Genomic DNA, 26019 nt, shown 5'->3' with positions numbered 1-26019 from the left:
CTTTTACATTTTTTCAACTTTTAAAAGTTTTAAACTTTTTAAATATTTTAAACTTTTAAACTTTTAAATGTTTTCAACTTTTAACTCAAAACTAATAATGTAATTCAACGTGGTCATAGAATAATGAAAGATATACTATTTTTCAATAATTTTTACAATATCTGACAATTTAATTACATGTTATGAATCAATTTTGTCAAAAATAGTTTTTTTTTCCTACGTCATAGAATTCCAAATTTAACTTTTGTTTTCAATATTAAACTACTAATTTATTCCATAGTTTGAAAAAAGAAAACAGACCGTTTTTAAATAGTCTAAAGTTTTGCAATTAACCATATTAGACAAAACTTTAATGTCAGATTTTTAGTATTTGCTCCTAATTAAAATTAAAATTGTTTGTTAACTTAAAGGCAAACATGAAAATGTTTTTAGTTACTTCCATCAGCGGGAGGCAAGAACTCTGCCTTCATTTTGGTGGCCACAGCCAGCTGAAAAGTAGAAACCACTAGAGGCAGCCTCCAAATCAAATTTTTTTTCAAAGGTGGTAACCAATAGTTTTTGCCTTCCCATTGGCTATTTGGCATCTTCTAAACATTTTGCCTTAAAAATTTTTTTTGCTGTGGACGCCATTTGAGAGGTGGAAGCCAGAAAATTTTGCTTCCGAAAATATTTTAGCAGGCTGCTGTCTCCCAAAAATCTACCGGTTTTTATTTCCCTAAAAATCCGGACTTTAGACAGAATTTTACCTTGCCACTGGAAAGCGTTATCAACTCTACTTCAATCATTTTGAAGCTGTGGGACTTTTTCTTCACCAGAGTAATACTAACATCTGATATTACTTTGATTGAGCATGTGGTAATTTTAAAATCCACCAATAAACAAATTTACTAAAGCTATTTGTGCATTGAACAAAACTTAAAATTTTTTAATATTATTTTTTTAATAACTTTTTGAAATATATTATATTTGAATTAACTTGTGTTTAAATAAAAAAAATTAAAATAAATGTAAATTTTGTCTGTTACTATTTTTGCAGTTGTAAGTTTATTGTTTTGTTTTTTCATTAAAGAGATTCCCAAGTGTCAAGACAAGTTATGTTTATTTTGTAAATAAACGTTAGGGTAATTCCATGTCAATTGAGCCAGGCAATGTCACCATACATCTCAGATTTTGCTGAATTTTATACAGTTGAGAGTACTTAGTAAAACAAAAAATTCTTGAAAATTTTAGCTTCTAGCTCCAAGAGGATCCTGAAATATGATCATTTTACTTTCAACTGATCTTGGCCATGCCCCTCTTGTCCTCTCAGAATTGAGAACTTTGTTTAAAGGTTCCAAGTCACATAGCTTTAAAAATATTTGATATTTTGACTTAAAAATTTGTACCTGACTATTTTCAGGGTTGAAGAATCCAATGAAATAATCAATATTATAAAAAAATATTTTTAAGTACCTGTAATTATCAATTTAAATAAATTTAGGCAATTTTTTATATACCTGATTTTGATGCTCAAGAAACCCACGTGGCCTTGATGATATCAAAAAAAAATTTTTACACATTATTCTAAATTTTATGATTTTTCACAAAACATAAGAATTTTGATCTGCAAGTATATGGATTTCCAAATATGAATAACGGGGCACAGGCCCCACTTTTTTGTAGCGGAATCTTGCAATACATTTTCCACTACCTTTAAGACTAGCTAGAGCTATGAAAATTTCTGTATTTATATAGTGTTGATAAAGGAGCAGTTTAAAATTAAAAAAGGGTCCAAGGGGGCTGGGGACACGTGCCCCACTTTTTTGAGCAGAATCTTGAGATGGATTTTTCACTATCTTCCAGACAAGCTGCAGCTCTGAAACTTTCAGCATTTGTGTAGTCCTGATGAACATGCGTTAAAATTGTTTCAGATCAGACGACCAGATAGTCCATGGGGCTGAGGCACCTGGGTCCATGCCCCACTTTTTTTTCTCAAAAAAAATTTTTTTTTTCTTTAAAACTTATTTAAGATAACTTTAAAACTATTGTCTTCAAATTTTTTTTTAGATTTTCATTTTTAACAAAGTTAAACATTTCATATGTTTAACAATGTTATCAATGTTAAAGTATGAAGAGCATATTTCAAAAGTATATAATGTTAGGGAAGAAGAACTGAAACATAAAATTCCTCATACGAAAATTATTGACAAAAGTAAATGCGCCGATCTAGACAAACTAACAGCAGAAATAAAAGAAAAGTTAATTGTTTCTGACCAAAAAACTAAAATTCAGTTGTTAACATTTACACCCGAGTCTTGGTCAAGAAATTTTGCTGCAAGATATTTCAACGTCACTATATACCAAATTCAAGAAGCGCGCAAACTAAAGAAAATAAGTGGGATTTTTTCAGTTGAAGGCATTAAAAAAGGAAAAATATTTTCAGAAATAACATTAAATAGAGTCAACAATGTATACCATGATGACGAATTTACTAGACAAATGCCTTGTAAAAAAGATTACGTAAGTATCGGTAGAAAACAACACATGCAAAAGCGCCTTATTTTATGCAATCTTAAAGAACTTTATGTTTCTTTTAAAACTAAATACCCTCAAAAAGTTATTGGATTTTCTAAGTTTTGCAGTTTAAGACCAAAATGATGTATAACTGTTGGAGCATCAGGCACTCATTCTGTTTGTGTTTGTACCCTCCATCAAAATGCAATACTCTTGACCAATGCTATACAAATAAAATGTACTTACAAAGATCTGATGACAAAAGTTGTTTGTGATGTGACAAGTAATGAGTGTATGGTTCATCGATGTCCGAACTGTCCAGGTATAGTTTCTTTAAAGAAGTTTCTGGATGCACAACTAATTGACAATGACGAGGAGGTGTCATTCAATCAGTGGCAGAAAACAGACAGAACAACATTGATCTATCAGACAACAACAATGGAAGAATACAAATTGATGTTATCAGAGGCAATAGACAAGTTAACAGCTCATTCCTACATTGCAAAATGTCAAGCAAGATATCTAAAGCAACAAAAGGAAAATTTAGCAAAAGACTGCTGTATTGTCTTAGTTGACTTGCAGAAAACTTCACTTTTGTGATTCAAGATGAAATCCAAAGTTACCATTGGTGCAAAAGTCAATGCACATTGCATCCCGTTGCCCTCTATTTATTAAACGAAAATGACCGATTTGAAGAAAAATCGTTTTGCTTCATGTCAGAAGATAATGAGCATGACACTGGTTTTGTGTATGAAGTTCAAACACAAATAGTTAACTATTTAAAAGAATATCATCCTAAAATTTCAAAGGTTCTTTATTTTTCTGATGGTTGTGCTGCACAGTATAAAAATTACAAAAACCTTTACAATATCTGTCTCCATAAAAATGATTTTGACATTGATGCAGAGTGGACATTTTTTGCTACAAGCCATGGTAAGTCACCATGTGATGGTATTGGTGGCACTGTAAAACGATTAACTACAAATGCAAGTCTACAAAGGCCTATAAATGACCAGATATTGAATTGTAACAAAATGTTTGACTACTGTACTAACAATATTAAAGGGATTATTTTTTTCAAGATTGAAAAAGAAAGACTGACAGAATTGCGCACCACTTTGAAAACACGTTTTGAGCTAAGTAGAACAATTCCTGGAACTAGGAGCTATCATCAATTTAAACCAGAATCTATAGATACTATTAGCTTTAAACGAACAAGTGAAGATGTTCATATAACAGGCATTTTTTCTTTTTCTGAAATTCAAAGTTCTCAAAATGATCAGCAAATTAACATTGATGCCTTGAAATTGGAATTCATTATGTGTAAATATGATGCGTTTGATTGGATTGGTATGATCAATGAAATTGATAATATAGAGAAAGATGTTATGGTAATGTTCATGCACCCGCACGGTCCTTTTAATAAACTTTTCTGGCCATCTAGAGTAGATGAGTGTTGGGTGCCAATTACCAACATAACTTGTATAATTGATGCACCTGTAACAACAAAAGGACATTTTTATACTTTGACCGTCGATGCATATAAGCTAATCTTACCATTATTTTGACTTTCTTTTTTTTGTATTTTATTTTGTAAATAATGAAGTAAAACGGAACAAGTGTAAAGCAATAAAAATTTTTAAATACAATATTTTCAAAGTTATCTTAAATTTAAGACACATTTATGTGTTTCGCATGTTCATCAGGACTACACAAATGCTGAAAGTTTCAGAGCTGCAGCTTATCTGGAAGATAGTGAAAAATCCATCTCAAGATTCTGCTCAAAAAAGTGGGGCACATGCCCCCAGCCCCTTCCCCTAGTTTCTTGGGCTCTTTTTTAATTTTAAAATGCTCGTTTATCGAAACTATATAAATACAGAAATTTTCATAGCTCTAGCTAGTCTTAAAGGTAGTGGAAAATGTATTGCAAGATTCCGCTACAAAAAAGAGGGGCCTGTGCCCCGTTATCCATATATGGAAATCCATATACTTGCAGATCAAAATTCTTATGTTTTGTGAAAGATCATAAAATTTAGAATAATGTGTAAAAATTTTTTTTTTGATATCATCAAGGCCACGTGGGTTTCTTGAGCACCAAAATCAGGTATATAAAAAATTGCCTAAATTTATTTAAATTGATAATTACAGGTACTTAAAAATATTTTTTTATATTTTTGATTATTTCATTGGATTCTTCAACCCTGAAAATAGTCAGGTACAAATTTTTAAGTCAAAATATCAAATATTTTTAAAGCTATGTGACTTGGAACCTTTAAACAAAGTTCTCAATTCTGAGAGGACAAGAGGGGCCTGGCCATGATCAGTTGAAAGTTAAATGATCATATTTCAGGATCCTCTTGGAGCTAGAAGCTAAAATTTTCAAGAATTTTTTGTTTTACTAAGTACTCTCAACTGTATAAAATTCAGCAAAATCTGAGATGTATGGTGACATTTTTGAAATTTTCTGGCTCAATTGACATGGAATTACCTGTTAGTAAATAAGTTATAAGTTTATTAAAATGACCAAAACAATTTCTTTATTGAGATATAAACAAAAAACTTTTGTTGTTTTGCCTTTATACTTCCGGTTTAGAGGTTGAGATATTTACTCTATGAATCTGCATAGTTTTTTCTGTTGTGAAAATATCTGGTTTGAATAATAAATCTACTTACTGCAGAGTTTTTTAAACAATTTACCAATTTACACTATTAAATGGGTTTTCCCCTTTTATAAAAAAAATTTTGTGCTACATTAAATATTTTAGTTGGAGCTGGAGACTTTTAAAAAAATAAAATTGTAATTGAACAAACATTTCTTTTTCATTTGAAATTAAATGTAATTTCATTATTTCTTATTAAATCCCCCCAAAAAAAGTATTTATTGCTTTAAGATTTTATTAGCAGAACTTGTTTTTAACAATTAACAGCAAACAATTAATAGCAATATTATTAGTTTTGTTTTTAAAATAAAATAAATAAAATTTATACTTTTAAAGCGTTTACTTATTGATCCTGTTACTTTTATTCAGTTATTATATGTTTTATAAAAAGTTTTATAGAAAGGCATTCTTTTACATAAAAATTCATTGTGAAAGGGAAAACCCAATAACTTTAGTTAAAGTTATTTGAAAAAGCTTTTATTAACTACAAAAGCGCATTATTCAGACGAGTATTTCTATTAACTTTATCATTTTTAACATTATTTTTTATCACCAAAAAAATGTTGTTAAAAATTATAAAGTTTTTTGCTAATATCTTGATAATTGGTTCTGGAAAATTTAATTAACATAAAATTTATTTTTTAAGGAATATTTATGATAAGCACACAACTTGTCTAGACATTTAAATTTTGCAATATGATAAATTAACCCATTCATTGAAACACTGTTCACGGTTTTTAATAGGCTGAGAATAAGAAGGTCAAAAAGATATCTGGATTTTACAATTCACCATTACTTGGTTTGCGCCTTGCATGTTTATTGTAAACAAACAACCATTTAAACATTTTAGAAAATTTTTATTTAAAAACAGTTCACACGATTCAAATAGATCAAAGTATCAAGATCATTCTTTTAAATTTTAATTCCAATCGATTTGTTTTTGGTTCTAGTTTTCTCTTTATTATTTTACACAAAGAATAAATATAAAAAAGCTTAGAAAGATTGCTTAGAATGAAACCATTTGAATAATATTTTTTTTAAAGTTTTACATTTATAAAATATAAAAATATGTTATATTATTATTTTTATTATTATTATATTATTATTTTATGTTGTTCTTCTACCCAAGGCCGAGAAGGCCACTAGAGTCAAAAAGGCTACTTTATTGTGGTCTTAACTCTTTAACTCCAAAACAGGAATCTTGACAAACAAGGCTGCTGGGCAAGGTACTGTCAAGAACATGATAATGATTGCACTCAGAGCTTTTTGCTTATGAAGTGAGCACTCTACAACTACACCACTATTGCATAATTATTCCTGCTAAAGATTATAACCCACAATTTAAGAAACTCATTTCTATGATATTTATGTATCTATAAAATTTTCTTATTTTTTAATTAATATTTTAAAATAATAAATTTCTTATATAAATGTTGCTTATAAACTCTCAGTAAATTATTCACGTTTTATAAAAAAGCCACAAAAAGTTTCTTTAATTTACCATTAACTTTGGAATTTAATGCTTTTCAGCAACTATAATATAAAGGCACCTATTAATTTTTTATTATTCTATGGTGACTAATATTTCATATTTTTTGGCCTGCTGTTTTGTATGTTTTGCTTTTTGTGGCAAAATCTAGGAGATTTATTTAAAAAACAACAACTAATTTACTACTAACTAGCAAATAACCACTAGCAAGCAACAACTAGCAAGCAACAATTAGCAACAACTAGCAAGCAACCACTATCAAGTTTTGATTCACTAGAAAACAAAGAATAGTGTTAAAGAGTGAGGAAGCAGTTGCCAAAAAATTGAAAAGATGAAGGTTGCATGAGTCAGGAAATCTTGCAAAGAAAAACTAGATAAATAAAATTTTTTATAGCATGGCAGGACTGCTACAGTAAAAGAATGCAACTTTGCTGAATGATAAGTCAATAGATTAGGCTTGTTCAACTATATTTACAATGTGTTTTTGGACCTTGTCTAGGAGAAAAAGAGAATCATTAAAAGAGCCCAAATATGACAACTCAAGGTGGCCACAGCTCTTTTAAGGTCCTCTTTTTTTAAAAAACCTTTAAAGTAATCTATAATCTTCTAAAATGTTGAAATCTTTTCTTTAACTCCTCTTTTTTATTTTTTCATTTCTTGATGGTAGCATAATATTAAAAATTACTGGTCTGCAAAACTGGTTAATGTAAAACGATCATTGGGTTGTAAAAAATTAACTTAAGCAAATTCATGATAACTTAAAAAATGGCATTATTGACTTCTATCCAAACCGTAAAAGTGTGGAAACATTTCGTTAAACCTACAAAAAATAAAATTTCTATAATACTCTATTTTTATTCCAAATTTTGTAGTTTTGTGAAAAAAATTCTATAAATTAAATGCAAAGTCTCTTCTAAAATTCTCCAATATCCATTTTTTCTTATAAAAATTTTATATGACCGCCCTGCAACAGTATTCCATACAGGGTAGATAATGGAATCAGAAGTGGAAATAACAACCACAAAAAAGAAAAACAACCTTTGCAGGCGCGAAACTTTGCAATGGGTTGTATATGGTTTCAATGAGAGGTTAGTAGTGAATGATAATCCAAGAAGTAAAATAGAGGATTCAGTGAGAGGGTTATTCATCAATATAGGAATGTCAATATTATTACAATAGTTATTTGCGGTAAATAACTGAGTTTTCTTGAAATTAAAATTTACAAGCCACTGCAAGCATAAAGTTGAGTCATCAGCAAATGGAGCCACTTTAGATATAAGATTGTCAGGAAGATTATTAATGTAAATAAAAAACAATACATGGCCAAATATAGTACCTTGTGGTCCAGAAAATAGTGGAAGAAGAGTATTGGCATTAAAGACTTAAATACTGTGGCTAGAAAGAAATAATTTAATCAACTCAAAAAATTTCCCAGATACACCAAAAATGAAGCAAACTTATGGATAAGACCAGCATGCCAAAATTTTATTGAAAGCTTTTGATATGTATTAGTAATAAAGAGTAATAACCCATTATTTTCCACCTCCATTTAATGAATAATAGAATGTTTCAGTTACCGCAGTTAGCAAGTCAGCTGTAGAGCAGTAAGATCTAAATCTGTGTTGATCGTCAAAGAGTAAGTTTTTAGAATCGTATATTAGAAATTTGTCTAGTCTTTACTTAACTAAAAGCCCCAAGGCAAGGGTATTTTAAGTCATAATATATTTCTCCTAACTTTTGCATGGAAAAGTGAATCCTACAAGGCAGCAGGACATGTTACCAGTAGCAGGGTGATCGTGATAATCATGAGCCTAACCTGGCCTGGAGTCATTTAACAAACTTTTTTCTGTATGCAGCAATTTTAAACGTAAACTTATGTTATATAGTTGTAGTTACTAATTGGCAACTGAGCTAACACTGCTAATATGTGTGAATAATCACTGTTCAGACAAAACACAAACATAAATTTATATTATATAATGGGTGTGAATAATCACCGTTCAGACAAAACACAAACATAAATTTATATTATATAATGGGTGTGAATAATCACCGTTCAGACAAAACACAAACATAAATTTATATTATATAATGGGTGAGCTAACACAGTAGCTAAGGCTTTTCAATTATTTAATAGACAAAAATAGATAACACTATAGACATGATAATTATTAGATAGTATTGATAACAGGAAGTTTATTTTTTCTAGCCTTTGCTTAAAAAGGGAATCCTACAAAATAGCAGGACATACAACAGGTGGCTATTAATTGGATTACATTTTACCAGTTGTAAGATGTTTCAATCAAGATGATTATAAACCTGATCTTAAATAATATAATGATAATAAAAATAATAATATAACATATTTTTATATTTTATAAATGTAAAACTATAAAAAAAATATTTTTCAAATGGTTTCATTCTAAGATCAGATCATATCATACAAAATGTTAGAAAAGACTAGGTATTTTAGTTTAGAAAACTAGATATTATAGTTTAGAAAAGGTATTTAAAAAAGTATTATGTTATAATTTTATTTAATACTTTTATGTTTATGTTAAAATTTTATTTAATAATTTTATTTTAATAGTTAATAAAATAAAAACATTTAATATTTATTTGTATAAAATATTATTTTAATTTTAGAATGATCCAAGACTAACTCAAGCAGTAAGAGCCTTTAATTATTTTTCATTGATGTGTGAATAAGTATATTCCTTTTTTAGTTAAACTGATATATGAATGACTCAGTATGTTTTTAAGTACTTGTTAGTTTTCAATTTGTCATTAGTTTCTATTATTATTTTACTGATGGTGTATACAATTAATTTTACAAAATGGTTGGCGTATACAATTGTTATTTAATTTCTATTGTTATTTTACTGTTGGTGTATACAATTGTTATTTAGTTTTTATTGTTGTTTTACTGTTGGTGTTTATAATTATACAAAGTATTAAAATTTTTATTTTTATTAACAAAGTCATAAAATATATGTAAATATATATTTTATGAACTTGAGTTGCTTCAGTCAGTTTCAATACAGCAATTTGAATGTAGTGACTAACTTAAGCAGCTTGGTTTTAACCAAGCATTTTTCGTGTTAAATAATTTGATAACAATTTATTATCCTCTTTAATTAAGATATACTGTTGAGAATTTGATTACCTAATCAAGTTTCACTCTTCATAAAATTTGATTTGGTAATCAAATTTCACAAAGAGTTTTATAACCAAAATGGGTAAAACACGTAAGGATTTAATGATTTTCTGCTGTACTTGCCAAGAGTACTACATAAAATTATTGCCAATTGTTTTAAAAAAATATGCTTGTAACATATGTTTTTCATCTTAAAGAAACTAATACTCTTATTAGATGTAACAACATAAACCATAGTGATTTACTGTATTACAGCATACTCTTCTTTGGTGAAATTAGTTTTACCAAGGGTGTTAAAAAAGACACTTTTTATTACAAGAACACACATTGAAAAAACAAAAGGTCTCAATATTTAAACATTAGAAAGGCTTTTATAATTACACTAAGATAATGACTTTAGTAAAAAAAGGTAAATCGTTCAATTAAGTTGTTCATAATAGAGTACCCAGAAGTTGCAATGCAAAAGTGTTTCAGACATATTGGAGTTCATAAATATACAACATTGATTAATTGATGTATTCTCCAGCATTCATTAATTGATTTTTTAATTGGTGTATTTTACATACAAACATGATAATCGTGCTTTAAATTGTAAAATTTTAAATTTTTGTTTCTTTGAGATATTTAAATGTTTTTCAGAAGTTTTTATTGAAAACATGGTATATTAGTTTTAAATACATAATGTATTCAAAACTCATAGTAAGAATACCTTATCTAATGATAAGGAGAAGATCTCTCAAAGTATTTTTCTTTTTAACATTTTAAAACATTTTTTTAACAATACTAAAACAACTTTTTCAATTTAGCTTTATTGTATTCTATTAGCTACTTTAATTTCTTCAAAAGCATCATCTTTAAAATCTGTTTTATGAAATCTGATATTCTGTGAGGTTAGGGAAACCTAATCATTATCCTTATAAATAAAAAAAATTGTTCACAGTTAAATATTAAAACAAAAACTTTTAAGCCCCTATGTAATAAAATAAAACTAATTAATAAATTAAGATACTTCATGATCAGAGGTAATCCAATAAAATGAGGTGGTATTCTTCCTATCAAAGAATTTGAATATTGTACACAACTACATGTTCATTGTAAAAGACCATCAAAATAAGTATGATTGAAAAAAAATTGATTTAAATGTTGATGATGCTCTAATGCTAGCAAAACAAAGAGAAACTGTCAATAATGGCACTTGACATAAACTAAAAAATAGTTATTGAAATGGTCAAAATAACATTGATGGTGGTTATAAATAAAATGAAAACAAAAAGATTAAATAATAAGATTAACCAACAAGACAATAACAACAACAGCGGGCAGTTATTCTTATCTTGATATGGCAATGTATGTTAACCTAGTTTGTAACATGTATGTTAACCTAGCAGTAACTGAAGTAGTGGTCGATCTTAAATGAAATGGTGGTAACAAAGTAGTGGTAATGAAGTGGTGGTAATGAAGTGGTGGTAATGAAGTGGTGGTAATGAAGTGTTGGTAATGAAGTGGTGGTAATGAAGTGTTGGTAATGAAGTGGTGGTAATGAAGTGTTGGTAATGAAGTGTTGATAATGAAGTGGTGGTAGTAAAGTAGTGGTAATGAAGTAATGGTAATGAAATGGTAGAGTCCAAAAAATAGATACAATGAAGACTTTGTTAAAGAGTTTTTTAAGTGATTGAAGTAAACATGGAGGAAATTTTTTACATTCACCATTACAAAAAAAAAAAAAACAATTGATCAAGCAATCCCCAGAATATCCTGAATAAAATAAATCAGAATAACTAGACCCAAACAGTGTATTATAAGTTGTGTTCAAACATAGACCTAAATGGTGTAATATAAGTGGTGTTCAAATTGTTAGTCACACAACACAGCGCTCTGGCAAAAGACAACTTCCACAAAGAGAAAGTTTTTAGAGGACCATACAATAAAGAAGACTGAACAGCAGCAGAGCAAAAAGTTTTCAACAAATTATACTACAAAAAGAAGAAAAAGAATAAATATCTTGTGAAAAGTAACCTCTTTCGGTGGATTTTCACTGGCGCATCTGTTTGCTGCATTGACACAGCCTAATCGAACAATAACAGAGATGGGTTTGGATTAGCAAAAAACAATCTGATCAAATCAAATCAGAGTCAATTAAAACAATCATTGACTCTCTACCACAACCAATCTCAATACCACTGCCTCTGCCGCTGTTATCATCCTGGTTGAGGCTGTTGCTAGTTGTGCAACAACTAGCAACAGCCTCAACGTGGTTGATGCGTTAAGTTGTTTTTATTATGTAACAAAAACACTTAACGCATGCAAATGTAACTAAACTCAGCTTTGATGTTTATAGTAAAGTAAAGTAGTAATATGCCTTGTAATTAAATGTAATTTTAAACCATATTAAAAAATCATTTTAACAATGTAACAACAACTTATATATCCTTATTATTTATTTCTTAAAAGAATGTTATACAACTTATATATCCTTATTATTTATTTCTTTAAACAGTTATTTATCCTTATTTATTTCTTAAAACAATATTATACATAACATAATAATCATTTTAACTTTTTTAATTCATCAATTTGTTGAACTATTTTTAATAAAGATTTAAAATGTTACCAAAAAAGATATTCGTAAACATTTAGTTTATGTTTATAAAAAAGAACAGGTAAGGTTCATCAAGGTCATTTCATATTACATATGATGCAATCTTGACACCTATTGCATACCACAACTGGGTAAAAATCTTGAATTCCTTTTTTTCAAACAGCAACTATGAGGTTTTGATTAACAAAATCAAAGGTGGTAGTTGGTTTACACATGCCTTCAACTAAAACATCAAACAAAGAAAAAAAAAGTGGTGAAATCAGCAGTTAGTGAATACAAGAATAAGATTTTTTATTCACCTAATAAATATTTCCAGCCTGTATTTATTGTTGAACCATTACATCAATTCTATCATTACATCAGAACCATTACATCACATTATATCATGCAACCTTTGAAAACGAACAGAAGCGAATTGTATCTAGGGTGAAGCAGGAATAACAACTTCATCTGTTCTAGAAGAGCTCACTGAGACAAAAAACTGGCACTGGATAACCATGCCACTAATTATAGTTTTCAAGAAAAAAAACCACTAGTCCTAAACTTTTGAAAAATCCCAAACCTTTGATAGCTATCAAAAATACAAACCTATGAAAGCTTACAAAATCACTAGTCTCAAACCTATAAAGACTATTAAAATGCTGTCTTCAAAAATGTAATCAGAAGAAAGTGCTCTAACCACAAATCAGTTTCTCTCACATTGGTACCCTGTAAAGTAATGGAAAAGCTCATATCTCAAGAGAATCAAAAATCAAGCCTTGATTAGGGCTCTTCATAAAATCTCAACATGGATTTTTTCGAAGACACAGTTGTATTTCTAACCTACTAGATCCACAGAACATCTTAACAAAAGCATTTATTCATAATTATTCATATGTCGTAATTTACACTGACTTTGCGAAAGCTTTTGACTAAGTACCACACCATCATCTTCTAAAGCCTAAAGTATATAGCTTTCATGTTGCACTCTTCAAGCAGACAACTAAGTAGTTAAAAACCTGATGCAGAAAAAGGTCATCAGCAATAGCAAGTCAGAATCATTAGATGTTACAAGCAGAGTTCCACAAGATTCAGTCTTAGGTCTTCTTTGGTTCTTCATTTATATAAACTAGCTGATCGGACCCGTAAAAATACGGTCTTTGTAAGTCTATTCCACACCAACTTTTTCTATACTTTTTCCTTATGTAGATATCCTAGCTTTTCGGACCCATAAAAAACAGGACTTTACCAAACCTACCATTTCTATACTCATTTATTCCACATAAATCATTTCTTTTCTTTTTTTACTTCAATATTTTTAAGTAAAATAATTCATTTTGAAAAATTGCTTCAAGAGCAAAAAAATAAGCGCACCTTTTCCGCATATCTAGAGCTCAAAAAAGGTTTATAATTAGGTTTTTTTTCCTCCTAAACCCATATCATTGATAGCTCAGCGGTTTAGTGTGCTGTCATCTGTGTCGTATTGGGGGATTTAAGACCTCCCTTTGGCATAATAAATTTTAATAATTTTTCAATCTTGCTGTATTTATAGCAATATTTATAGCAAAATTTTTATTATAGTATATATTGATTGTGTAAAAACCAAATGGACTAACCCTTCAATTTTCATGTTTCTGCATTAATAAGTCTATGTTTTATTTATAACCAAGTGGACTAACCCATTAACAGCAGATTATTGTTTGAAAACAAAAAAAAAAAAATTCTTTTTTTTTTTTATTAAATATAATTTATAATTAAAAAAACTGACTCCTGAACAATTTGGAAAATTAAGTTTGTTATTTAAAATGCAAAACAAAACAACTTAATAGTTCTATAGATTTAAATTCTATATATAAACATGTTATATACTCATTTTCCTTGCACAAGCTCAACTTGGTTGTAAAAAAAACTTGAAATGTAAAATCTCAATCATGCCACATACACAACAAACTTCACCCCGTTTTTTGATGTTTTTAGAATTATTAGTTTTTTAAAGAATTTTTTGTTTGTTAAAGTGTATAAAATTGTTGCATATGTTTTTATATAATCTTTATAAAACTTCAAAAGTATTTTGTATTTTAAAAGTTTTAAAAAAATTATAATAAAAAAAATTGCCAGTGGTAGGACTCATACCACCGTTTTTTTGTTCAGAAGCTCTGCACGCTATCCACTCAGCCACACTAGCACGTTAACCAACGAAATTTAAAAACTATATTATAATTTTTTTAACAGAAATAAATGCTATAGGTTAAAAATAAGGAGAGGTTGATGCAATGCAATTTTTAAGCGAAAGTAAAACTGTAAAAATTGATATATGTTTTAGTATGTTTTAACATTACAAAAGTGTATTGCATACACTTTTGTTCACATTTTCTTATAAAACAAAGCTACTGCAACTCTTTCTTGTTGTTACTACTGCTACTACTACTACTACTACTACTACTACTACTACTACTACTACTACTACTACTACTACTACTACTACTACTACTACTACTACTACTACTATAATCCCGGTTCGTAGCCCTCATGTCATGAAATTCTTCCGCTAAAATGGGTGAGGCAAATTTGGACAAAAAAAATTTTTTTAAATTTATTAATTCGATTAAACTTAAAATTATCTAATAAAATTAAAATTAAACTTTTTTTTCTTCTTTTGAGTAAGAATTCACTCTAAAACTGGCGATAGTAGCAGCGCTGCGTAGCATGAGGGCTTTTCGAATTATTGTTAGATTTTCATTACCAATCGAATAAAATGTTTATTTTTTAGTTAAAAGGAACAAATTCCCTACATTTATCATAAAATTCCACCAGTTTTCCTCAACTTTTTTATCTACTACTACTGAAAAACAATTTTTTTCACATCCGAAAAGTTCAGGTGAACTTATTTAAAGTTACGATGAATTTATTTTTTATGCTTAAAATAGTTGAAGCAAAATTACTAAATTTTTAAAACTTTTTATATGGAGAGTAGTAAGGTTTCCATTTTATGAAGTTTTAATCCTTGTGTTTTTTGACTTATAAAAACATTATAATTTATAAAAATATATTATGGCTGATGTGTTTAAAGTCATTTTCTAAAGCTGTTTTTGAGTAACATGGGGGCTGCACTTTTTTCGATTTTGCATTATTTTACTAAAATTTTTTTTTTAACTTTAAACGAAAGGCTTAGTGAAATTTACTGCTTATTTTGTGTTTTTAAATGAAATGATCTTTGTAACTATTAAAAAATTGAAAAATCGAGAAAAAACAACGGTCATGTGCGCCCCTCACTAATGTAAATGTTTTGGGTAAATTGGAAATAATACTACTGTGCTAAGCGAAAAAGCAGTATCACCATCTAAGCAAAATTTTTGGTAATCGACTTAATAGGTTTAAACACATTACTGATCCATTTTGAAGATAAGCGCTGAAATGTTTTGAAAAAAAGCAATATATTAGTAATTTACGTCACATGCTGCTTATTTGCTACTTATTGGGATTTACTGTACTTTGGCTTCTAGTTTCACAAAAGTTATGGACTTACTGTTTCTTTCTTAATTTCATATGCTCATTTTCAATGTTAAATATTGGATATAGCGCTTTTTTTACTGCAAAAATTTTTTACAAAACCACATTGTTAACCCCCATGTAGCAATATCTCAACTTTGACCAAAACTAGAGATTTTTTGCTTAGCGCGACAGAATACCAATGCAAAATCATATGTTACATTAAAGTTTGTAGCAGTTATTGTAATTAATATAACTAAGTTGAGTTTTTAAAACGGTTTTTAAAGTTATTGCATTTACATTAAGGTCGGAGACGCTTAACTTTCTAAAATATGCAAATAAAACACGCAAACGCTCCACAAACTTTCCAAAGCCATATCTTGCTGAATTTTGAATGAGGATCAAGGAAAAAGATATGGTTATTATTATATTGATCTGACAACGCTTATGGTTTTTGAGTTGTTTTTACGTTACATGCGCTGGTCAAGGGTGCATGGCTCTACTCACTCAAGTTACAGCTGCTTCAGAAAGGCTTACAAATGGTCGAGTAGAATGAAAAAAGTAAATTTTTTTTATTTTTGCCCTCCAAATTTAATTTTCACCTAATTACTTTAAAAAATGCTTTATAATAAAACAATTCGACGGAGATATATCTACCATGATCCGTTTTAAATGTTTGGTGAGATAGTAATTGAAGTTGTGATGAGTGAAAAAAAAAAAAATTTTTAACCTCTATCGGATTTCAAGAATATTAAAAATATTTGTTTACATTAGAGAATTATTTCTTAAATAAGGGAAACAATTGTGTTTTTCTCATTTCAAGGGAAGCTTTTCTTGTGTCAAAAATGAGGGACTTAAACTTTTTACGGAAATATGTAGAAATCCGGAATATATACACTTTAATTTAGTTATTCTGAAATATATAAAATCCTTGGACGGACTATTATTATTATTTTAACTTTTATTTCGCTGATAAAACAATATTACAATTTTTCATAAAAAATAAATAACATCGTAAACATATATATATATATATATATATATATATATATATATATATATATATATATATATATATATATATATATATATATATATATATATATATATCGAGGGGTACCTGGAGAAACATCATATTTACAAAAACCATTATTCTGAGATAAAGGCGATATTTTGCTAGGTATATTTGACCGGTCCTCTGATAGGATATTTTGCAACACGTGACAAAACAAGCTAATTGGATTGGAAGTGTGGATAGGTTTTTTTACCAGGTATACCAGTGTTTAGGATAGCTTTAGCACTGATAACTGGAAACTAGCCAAAATTGTAGATACAATGTTTCTCCAGTTACCCCTCGATATATATATATATATATATATATATATATATATATATATATATATATATATATATATATATATATATATATATATATATATATATATATATATATATATATATATATATATATATATATATATATATATATACTCTTATAATCAGTCAGGGACTCAAAGAAGGTAAGGATGATGCGTTTATCATCACAACCTTTTCATAGAGCCCTTTTAGTCACTCATTAAAAAAAAATGCTTCAATTTTTAAAGTAATAAAAAAACTCAATAAAGCAAAACTCATTTTTTTTTAGTAAAAAAAATTGAAAACAAAAAAATATTAAAACAAATAAGAAAAAAAAGAAGAAAAATAAAAAATTTAAAAATCTGAAAATAGACACTGTAAACTAAAATATATGTCAGGAATTAAGGAGATGGATTTTAGTTTGTCGTTTAAACGATGAAATGCTTTTTAGGTCTTTAAAATTTTTATTTTGGAAATGATTCCATATTGATGGACCACGGTTTGTAATTAGAAAACTTGACTGCTGTGATTTAATTTTCCCTAGGTGATAGTTGAACCTGGTATTTGAACGCAGATTATATTTTTCAGAAAATGATATCAAGAAATTATCTGAAAAAACGCTTGATAGTAGATTGTTTTTATACTTATACATAAAAATTAATATCTGTAATGTGTTAAGACTTACTGCTGTTTTAACGAAAAGGATAAAAGGCAGGGATTGGATAAGTTTTAATAATTTAAAACTTTTAGGGTTAACGTTAATACACAGTAACTTCTAATTTTAGATTTTCAATAAAAAACCGGGTTGGACGCCTAGTAATTTAATTTTTCTTAGCCAACTCCACCCCTTTCCTCTTCATCGCACATATTAATCAGATTTGATGTATTTTGTTGAATATTATTTCATGTTGGCTTTTAGTTAACATTAAACGTTAAAGACATTAGTTGATGTTATAAAACTGGTTTCAAAAATCAGTTATAACAGCAAAGCATAAACAGGCTTACCTTATAGAATCAAATTATTTAAAAACTCATTAGGAATATAATTTATTTCATTACGGTTATCTGTTTAAATAATATGAGTACTTAAATAAGTTTTGACATCACACGGTAGACAGTATAACTGACATTAAAAGGTAAATATAATTTTCCATCATTAAAAGTATTCCAAATGTATAAAAAGTTAAAAAGACACACAATAAACTTATACTATTTATTAAATAATTACTTACGAGTATTGAGCAAAAGTTATTTTTGTCAATTGTTATAACAACATGGTAGAATAAAACAGCAATAACAAAATTAACCTTAAAAACTGGTAGTGTAATATTAATAGTAAAATAATTTACCTCAATTAGGTCGAATTCCAATTTTTTCTTAAATGTTGACTAATGATTAATAAAGTAAATTTCAAAGAAAGAAAGTTTACTAAATTAAAACCATGTTTCAACAGTAGGTAAACAAATAAAACGATAACAAAGGCAGAACTAAAAAAAAATCCTTTCAATTTAAGACTAAGAACAAACAGTTAAGTAAACTTAAGAAAATGTAATTTGTTTAAATAATGTGGCGACTAATATTTATACTATGTAATAATTCTTTACCGGTATATTGTTTACATATGGTTTGCTAAATAAGCACAGCAAACCAAATCTTAAAAGTAGTAAATAATCTAGTTCTTTAAAAAGCAAGCTCTTATAATGTATAGAGATTAAATATCAATTTATTAGTCATAAAATAATAAAAAAGCTAAAAGTACGTAAAAGCTAAAGCTTAATCGATAAATGCATATAAAAAAAAAAAATTTAATTTCGATCATTAAATAATTAAGGTTAATTTCGAGTTATTAAGTAAAATCAAAAAAATTTTAAACATAGATGTTTTTAAGTATATATATATATGTATATACTTAAAGTAATAAGCTATTATTATTTTAAAATATTTGGTAATATTAAATACAGATAAAAACATTGATATTAAATCCTTAATTAATCCTTAATCCATTTTTGTTTTCATTTAAAAATATTATTGAACTAAATAATTTAGTCAATTAAAAACAAAACTGACAATCTAGAATAACACAACAGTGTTAAAAAATTAAACACAAAAAATGTTAAAAATCCGACTTACTTATATTCAAAAGTACATTATCACCATGATCCGCAAAATTTATCGTATAGTATAGATAGTAATACTTTTTCAAAACAATCATCTACAAAAAGATTGAAATAACCTTCTTTCATTATTTTAGTATCCTAAAAAAATTAACTTAGGTTTATCTATTTATAAATTAGATAAACAGATCATTTGATAAAATCAAACTATCATCTAATAGAATAAACAGGTTTAAGTCACAAAACTGATTATGCAGATATATAAAGATTATGAAAGATTCAAAAGAACTTTACCAAATGTTAAATATATAATATAATATTAGGCAATGCATAAAAAAGCTTTATATAAAAGACTTCATGTCAAAACCCAGCACAAATGAGCATTAAGTATCTCATAACAATATAGATTATGAAATTATTAGGAACTGATAAGAATCCTTAAAAATGACTTAAAAAACGAATAAAAACGACAAAAAAGTAATGCTAGAAATAGAACATACTACAATTTTCCTTTTTCAGTACGAATTTTTACAATCAAGGACTTGAGACCAAATCTTTCTAACAAACGCTTGCACTCAGGCACAGTCTCTAAATGTGCTTTCACATCATTTTTAATCAAAGGTTGTTTTGAAACAATAAATTCCTTTAAATACAAATCAACTAGCAATAAGTCATCCTGGCTAAACTCCTTCCGATTTCGTTTAAAAGAATTTAAAGATGAAATAGAAGAACCTGCCAGAACCTCACCCTGTTCAGTAGATTGGTTACCATCTTTTTTATTGACTTTTGAAACTTTATTATTGACTTTTGAATCTGAACAAACAAAATCGGAATCATCATCTGAAGCTTTATGTTTTTTAATTAGATAACGGACGTCATCTAATACTTTTTTAACTTTTTTTGAGTCAGATGCATCACCAAGTGAGTACTTAGTAAATTTTTCCCTGACATCAGATGTTGTTATATTACCACTAGAAATTTCAGCTTCAAAAATCAAGCTCAATGAACGTTCCTGATCTTCTGAAACTGCTGTTCCTCTCACAATTTCTCGGAGCTTTGTACTTGTTTCCACTGCTTTAGCTTTCTTGTCAGCAATAGCATAAGATTGCTCAGCTGTTCTTAAATTATGGCATAACAAATGAGCAGTATTTTGTTTCATTTCAGGGTACTTTTCATGAACAATAGTTGTAGTATATTTTCTAAGAACGGTTGGAGTTAAACAAGTTTTGCCGGTGCCTTTTTGCCAAAAAGATGAAAATTGGGAAGAAAGCATAGATGAAGAAATTGTACTCCCATTCCAACATAAAAATACATAGGAATCGTTGTCTTTTGAAACACCTTCAAGCATATTACGCATAAATGTAATGTACTTTTGAACTTTCATATATAAAGATTGACTTAATACAATATTAGCCGGTCCTGTATAACCTGTTTTATGCTTCATAACACTAACAGTGAAACCACCTTTTTTTTCTAAAGCTTGATTAAATTTATTTAAGTTCATGTTAGCTATTGCACCTGGACGGGATGCATTGTCAAATATTATGGAAGTAATTAAATAATCTCTAGCTAAACAAAATGTAGCCTTTGTAGGTTTGATAATATTGCTTTTACTGATAACTTGATTTGCTTCACAAACAATATTTGAGTTATCTAATATAAGAATTTCTTCAGGAGATGGAAAATTTACAAAGTCATTTCGATCTTTCTCATATCGACGCTCTTGTATAGACTTCCATAAAGTCTTTATCCATTTTGAAATTTGCGTTTTTATTTTAGCATGTTTTTCCGTTGTAATTATATCTAGTTTTTCCTTTACAATACAAAAGTCAAGAAAATGTTTAACAGACCCAAGATATGTTTTTATTGTACCAGGTTTTTTGTTTTCTTTATTAAGTTTTACCATCCATGAACATAAAAATGAATGGCACCCAAGACTACTGTAACTAAATTCAGATTCATCTGCATGCCTGACAATACCCAGTATTACACCTCTGTGTTTTAATGCACTTCTTTTTGGCTTACGACCTCCATCAATACTAACTAGCCATTCAACAAATTCATTCATGAGCTGGTCTTCCGCACAAGATGTCATATAAAATTTATCAGACAGATCATCAAAATCAGCTGAATAATTAGAATCGTCAGTATGATAGCTTGTGTCACTAATAACATTTTCAGTGCAATTCCGCTTATCTATAAAATATGAAAAACATAAACTATTGATTTTCCATTTATATATATATATATATATATATATATATATATATATATATATATATATATATATATATATATATATATATATATATAATATATAATATATATATATATAATAAAAAAACTATTGATTCAAGTATTGTTTCTTGTTTTAACCAACCTTTGTTTTTAAACCTAGTGGCAACATATTGTGAAGCCAACCAATCTTCGTCACTTTCTGAAGATGAATTCAAAAAATTTTCACCTTGAATAAAAACTTCTCTATCAAAGAAAGGTTCAAGACTTGGAACCTCACCTGGTTCAAATTCATCTTGGTAATCTTCAGATTCACTAGTTGAATTTTCATGCACACGAGTAGCTTTTGCCATCATAATTTTGGCATCAATATTTGAAAGTTTATGGAATTGTCTTAAATGATTTCCAAGTCTTTGAATGTCTTTTGTGCAAAAATTCATTGGGCATGTATATTTTTGATATTTTTGTAATTTTGAACGCCTTTTTGAAGGTGATATGACTTTTCGTTTCAAGTTTAGCCCAAAGTTTAATCGGGCATTTGATGCCTTATTTTCATCCCATTCATGTTTTTTTGATTTTAGATGTCGTTTTAAGTGAACAACTGACCTGAAAGAAAATTAAGAAAAGTTTAGGCTAAAATTGAAAGTGAAAATAAAATGAAAATTTTTAAATAAAAAGTTTAAAGACCATTTTTCAAACATTTAGTAAACAAAATGAAAATAATTAAAATAATGTATAAAAAACTCACTCGCCACACTTAGGACAAAAAACTTTACGTCGTTTAACTTTTATTTCACAATTCTAAAATCAATAAATATACAACAAAATGTAACATAAAACTGCTGGTAAAAATGTGTTTTAATGTTTATTTAATATCATACCGTTTGTTCATAATGTTTTGTTAGCATAAACTTATAACTGAAATCAGTGCCGTGCCCAGCTGTAATATCATACCGTTTTACCGGTATGGGCGCCCAAACTAATGCACCCAAACTAAAAACTGCACATATCTTAAATTACAACATTTGTAATGTCTAACCCTCCCTCCTCCACGGAGCCTGGTAGGGAGGCTTCCATATCAAGAAGGTTGAGAAGAGGAAAAAATTGTATAAACTGTAGCGCCCAAACTAATGCTCAGTACGCCACTGGAAATAGACATATACCTTGTTTACTTCCAATGGCACTTCATCTTTAATAACTAAAGTTGGTACCTGATTCTTGCTCATTTTTTTGTCTTTAACCGTAAGTAGCTTTAAAAAAAATAATTAATTAATAACTTAGTCAACAAAATATTTCTCTACAATGCCATTATGTAGAGGGTAAGCACTTTCTATTTAACCTGTTCAATTTGCAATGTTTCACTTTCTTGCTTGTTTATCCTTTCGAGACCTTCAATTTCTGTATTTCCGCCTTCTATTACCTGCAATCAAAATAGTTACTTTTTGGAATTACAAAAATGTCATCATCATCATCATCATCATCATCATCATCATCATCATCATCATCATCATCATCATCATCATCATCATCATTATTTCAAACTTAATCACACAATTGATATTAATATGAATGGTATACCTCTCCTTTTTTAAATAGAGTACTTGTTTCTAAAGTAAAAATAATAATGTCATACAAAAAAATTTATTTAAAATTTAAATTAAATTAAAAATATGTAAATTAGAAGAAAGCTTATAAAATACTTTTATAAATTAATAAACAGTAATAAGTTACCCAAAAAATCTATATTATCATCTGAAAATTTATTCAACAGCTCAGTTGTTCTGAAATGAAAAAAGAAAAAAAATTATAAAAAATTAATTAAAAAATATATTATAGATTCTAAAAGTAACAAAAAACAAACAGTTTTTTTTTTTATTAACATGTAAAAAGTCTTTCACCCTAAACCATTTTTTGTAAATAGTTGCAAAATGCTGCAAATTCCACTAATTAAAATTAATTTATTAAATATAAGCAGCCCATAAAAACCCATAAAAAAGTAATATACTAATTTTCAATATTCAAACTCTACAAAGAACAACAAACAAATTACTTTCTTATCTGTGCAGGTCAAGAAATACTTTTGCTTTATAAATAATAATGTTATAATAAAAATATTACAAATTTACCTTTGTAAAGAGTAAGTACTTAACAATACTTCAGCCTAAAATATAATCGATTTGATAAATGTATAATAAATTATATATATATATATATATATATATATATATATATATATATATATATATATATATATATATATATATATATATATATATATATAAAACTATTAATATAATTTTAACCAATACAATGAAAAATGTCAAACAAAATCTCAACTTCAAAAAATTTTTTTTATATATTTCTTTAAAGGTTTGTAAGAAATTAGTACAAAATATATTTAACACTAGAGGCCTTTCAATGTTTCATCAGTAGTGTTGGTTTAACAAATTTATTTATTTTTTGTTACAAAAGTATTTTTTAATCAATTAATGTATTTTATTACCATTGTATTAGTTACCATTGTTTAATATTTTTTAAAACAGGAAGTGTTAGTTAAAAGTATCATGCTTTTGTTTATGCAAATGACTTTCATAAGATAATAAATTTTTATCACTTTTAAGTTCCAGAAATACAAAAAGCTGGAAAAATGGTTCCATTATTTTTTTTCTTATACGTTGGCAATCATATACATGATTGTCAAACCTGTCTGTTGAATGGCCAGTTCTGCAACTTGAAATATGACCATTAGTGCGATTTCTCAAATTGTTTGTTTTTCCAGTATAGATTGATTGACCATTACAAGACAAACATTTTAGATAATAAATGACATTCTTGCTGCTACAAGTAATGTGACTTTTAATGTTCCAAATAGAACCGTTGGATGTTACGAAATTATTTTCCTCTTGTAGGTAAAATAAACAAATTTTGCAACGACTATCATTACATTTGAAAATTCCTATCTTTTTGTTATTAGATGTTGTGGAATTAAATTTAGCGGAAGTAAGTTGTCTCAGTAAATTTGGTGGTTGTTTGTAAGCTATTACAGGATTTATGTTAGAAAATATTTTTTGTATTCTTTCACTGGTGGATAAACCGAGTAGAAGTTTGGTTTTAGTTAATATAGGTTGGCAATTTAGGTTGCCGTAAAATGTAGTGACTAAAGGAACGACTTCATTAGGTTTCTTTTGTTGAGCTGGTCCTTGTAGTTTTGCATTATGAAATGCTTTTTCAATAACAATGTCTGGATAATTACATTCTTTCAGCCATAATTTAAGCTCTGCTAAACGCAGGTTTTCGGTGATATAATGAGATGTAAATACAATTATTCTTTTTGCAAGACTATAAGGGATGTTCTTTTTGGTGTGGTAAGGATGATGACTGTTAAAATTAAGATAATCGTGTGTGTTTGTTTCTTTATAAAGTATGTCAGTTTTGATATATTTGTTATTTTGAAGAATAACAGAAATGTCTAAAAAATTAATTATATTATAAATATTTTCTTTTTCAACTAATTCAATGCCATAGTCATGAAAGAATTGTTTAATTCCGCGAGTGACAATTTAAATTTGTTTATATCTAAGTGTTTAGGCCATATGTTAAAACCATCATCAACATATCTAAAGTAGAACTGTTCAATAGTATGAACCTCGTCATTCGAAAAAAATCTTGGTAGAATTTTTGGAAAAAGTATTGTTTCTTCTAAGAAACCTATCGAAAGACATGCATAGTCTGGTGCAAAGTCTGTACCCATGGCTGTACCTGTGATTTGGTGAAATAATTGATTATCAAAGAGGAAATTATTGTTTTTTAAAATAAATGATGCTGGTTCTATAATGAAATTGGTAGTAATTCGTTCAGGTATTAGATTTTTATGTTTTTCAACCCAAAATTTTAATGCTTCTAAACCAAGGTTGTGGGGAATTGTAGTATAAAGGTTAACAATGTCACATGTTAGTATAATACTATCTAGCTCTACTTTTCTAGGAATTTTTCTTAAGAAGTCCCAATCATCTTTTATATAAGTTTTTTGCTTCCGTACAATAGGAGATAGAATTACGTGTAGAAATTGGCTTAAATGTGACGTAGGTGAGTCAATTCCTGCAATAATAGGTCGACCCTTTAAATCGATTGGTGGTTGCATTTCAATAACTAGAGAATTAGACTCTTGAACTTTTTTGATTATTTCTTTACATTTGTGAATTTTGGGAATTACATAAAAATTGCTTGATTTCCATTCAAATTTTGTAATGTAGTCTATCTCGTTTTGTGTTAAGCATTTATGTTTATCAATCATTTTTAAAAGATTTTTGAAAACTAGTTTATCAGAGTTTAAGTTTGTTTTTTCATACGTGATTGAAGATGATAGATGATCTTGATAAACAAGCTTATCGCTGTAATATGTAGAGTCCATCACAATTAAACTGCTACCTTTATCAGCTGTTTGTTAT

General features: G+C 27.9%; 1 protein-coding gene across 3 annotated transcripts in view; it reads left to right on the top strand.

Annotated features, from left to right (window-relative positions):
- LOC101239856 (uncharacterized) overlaps positions 1–26019 on the top strand; it is a 68676-nt gene that overhangs the window by 4959 nt on the left and 37698 nt on the right. For 2 of the 3 annotated variants that reach the window (XR_010642454.1, XM_065813383.1), the window contains exon 2: positions 9289–9312. Coding sequence is in view for 2 of the 3 variants with exons in the window: in XM_065813383.1 (XP_065669455.1) it covers positions 9289–9312 (24 nt within the window). In the remaining variant the exon portion in view is untranslated. Of the gene's footprint in view, positions 1–9288; positions 9313–16403; positions 16428–26019 lie in introns of those variants that run through there. The other variant, XM_065813384.1, reaches the window with a different exon arrangement.

The sequence above is a fragment of the Hydra vulgaris genome, chromosome 12, assembly GCF_038396675.1.
Source record: "Hydra vulgaris chromosome 12, alternate assembly HydraT2T_AEP".
Taxonomy (NCBI): domain Eukaryota; kingdom Metazoa; phylum Cnidaria; class Hydrozoa; order Anthoathecata; family Hydridae; genus Hydra; species Hydra vulgaris.
The sequence above is the reverse complement of the archived record's forward strand: the minus strand, read 5'-3'. Positions and strand labels throughout refer to the sequence as shown.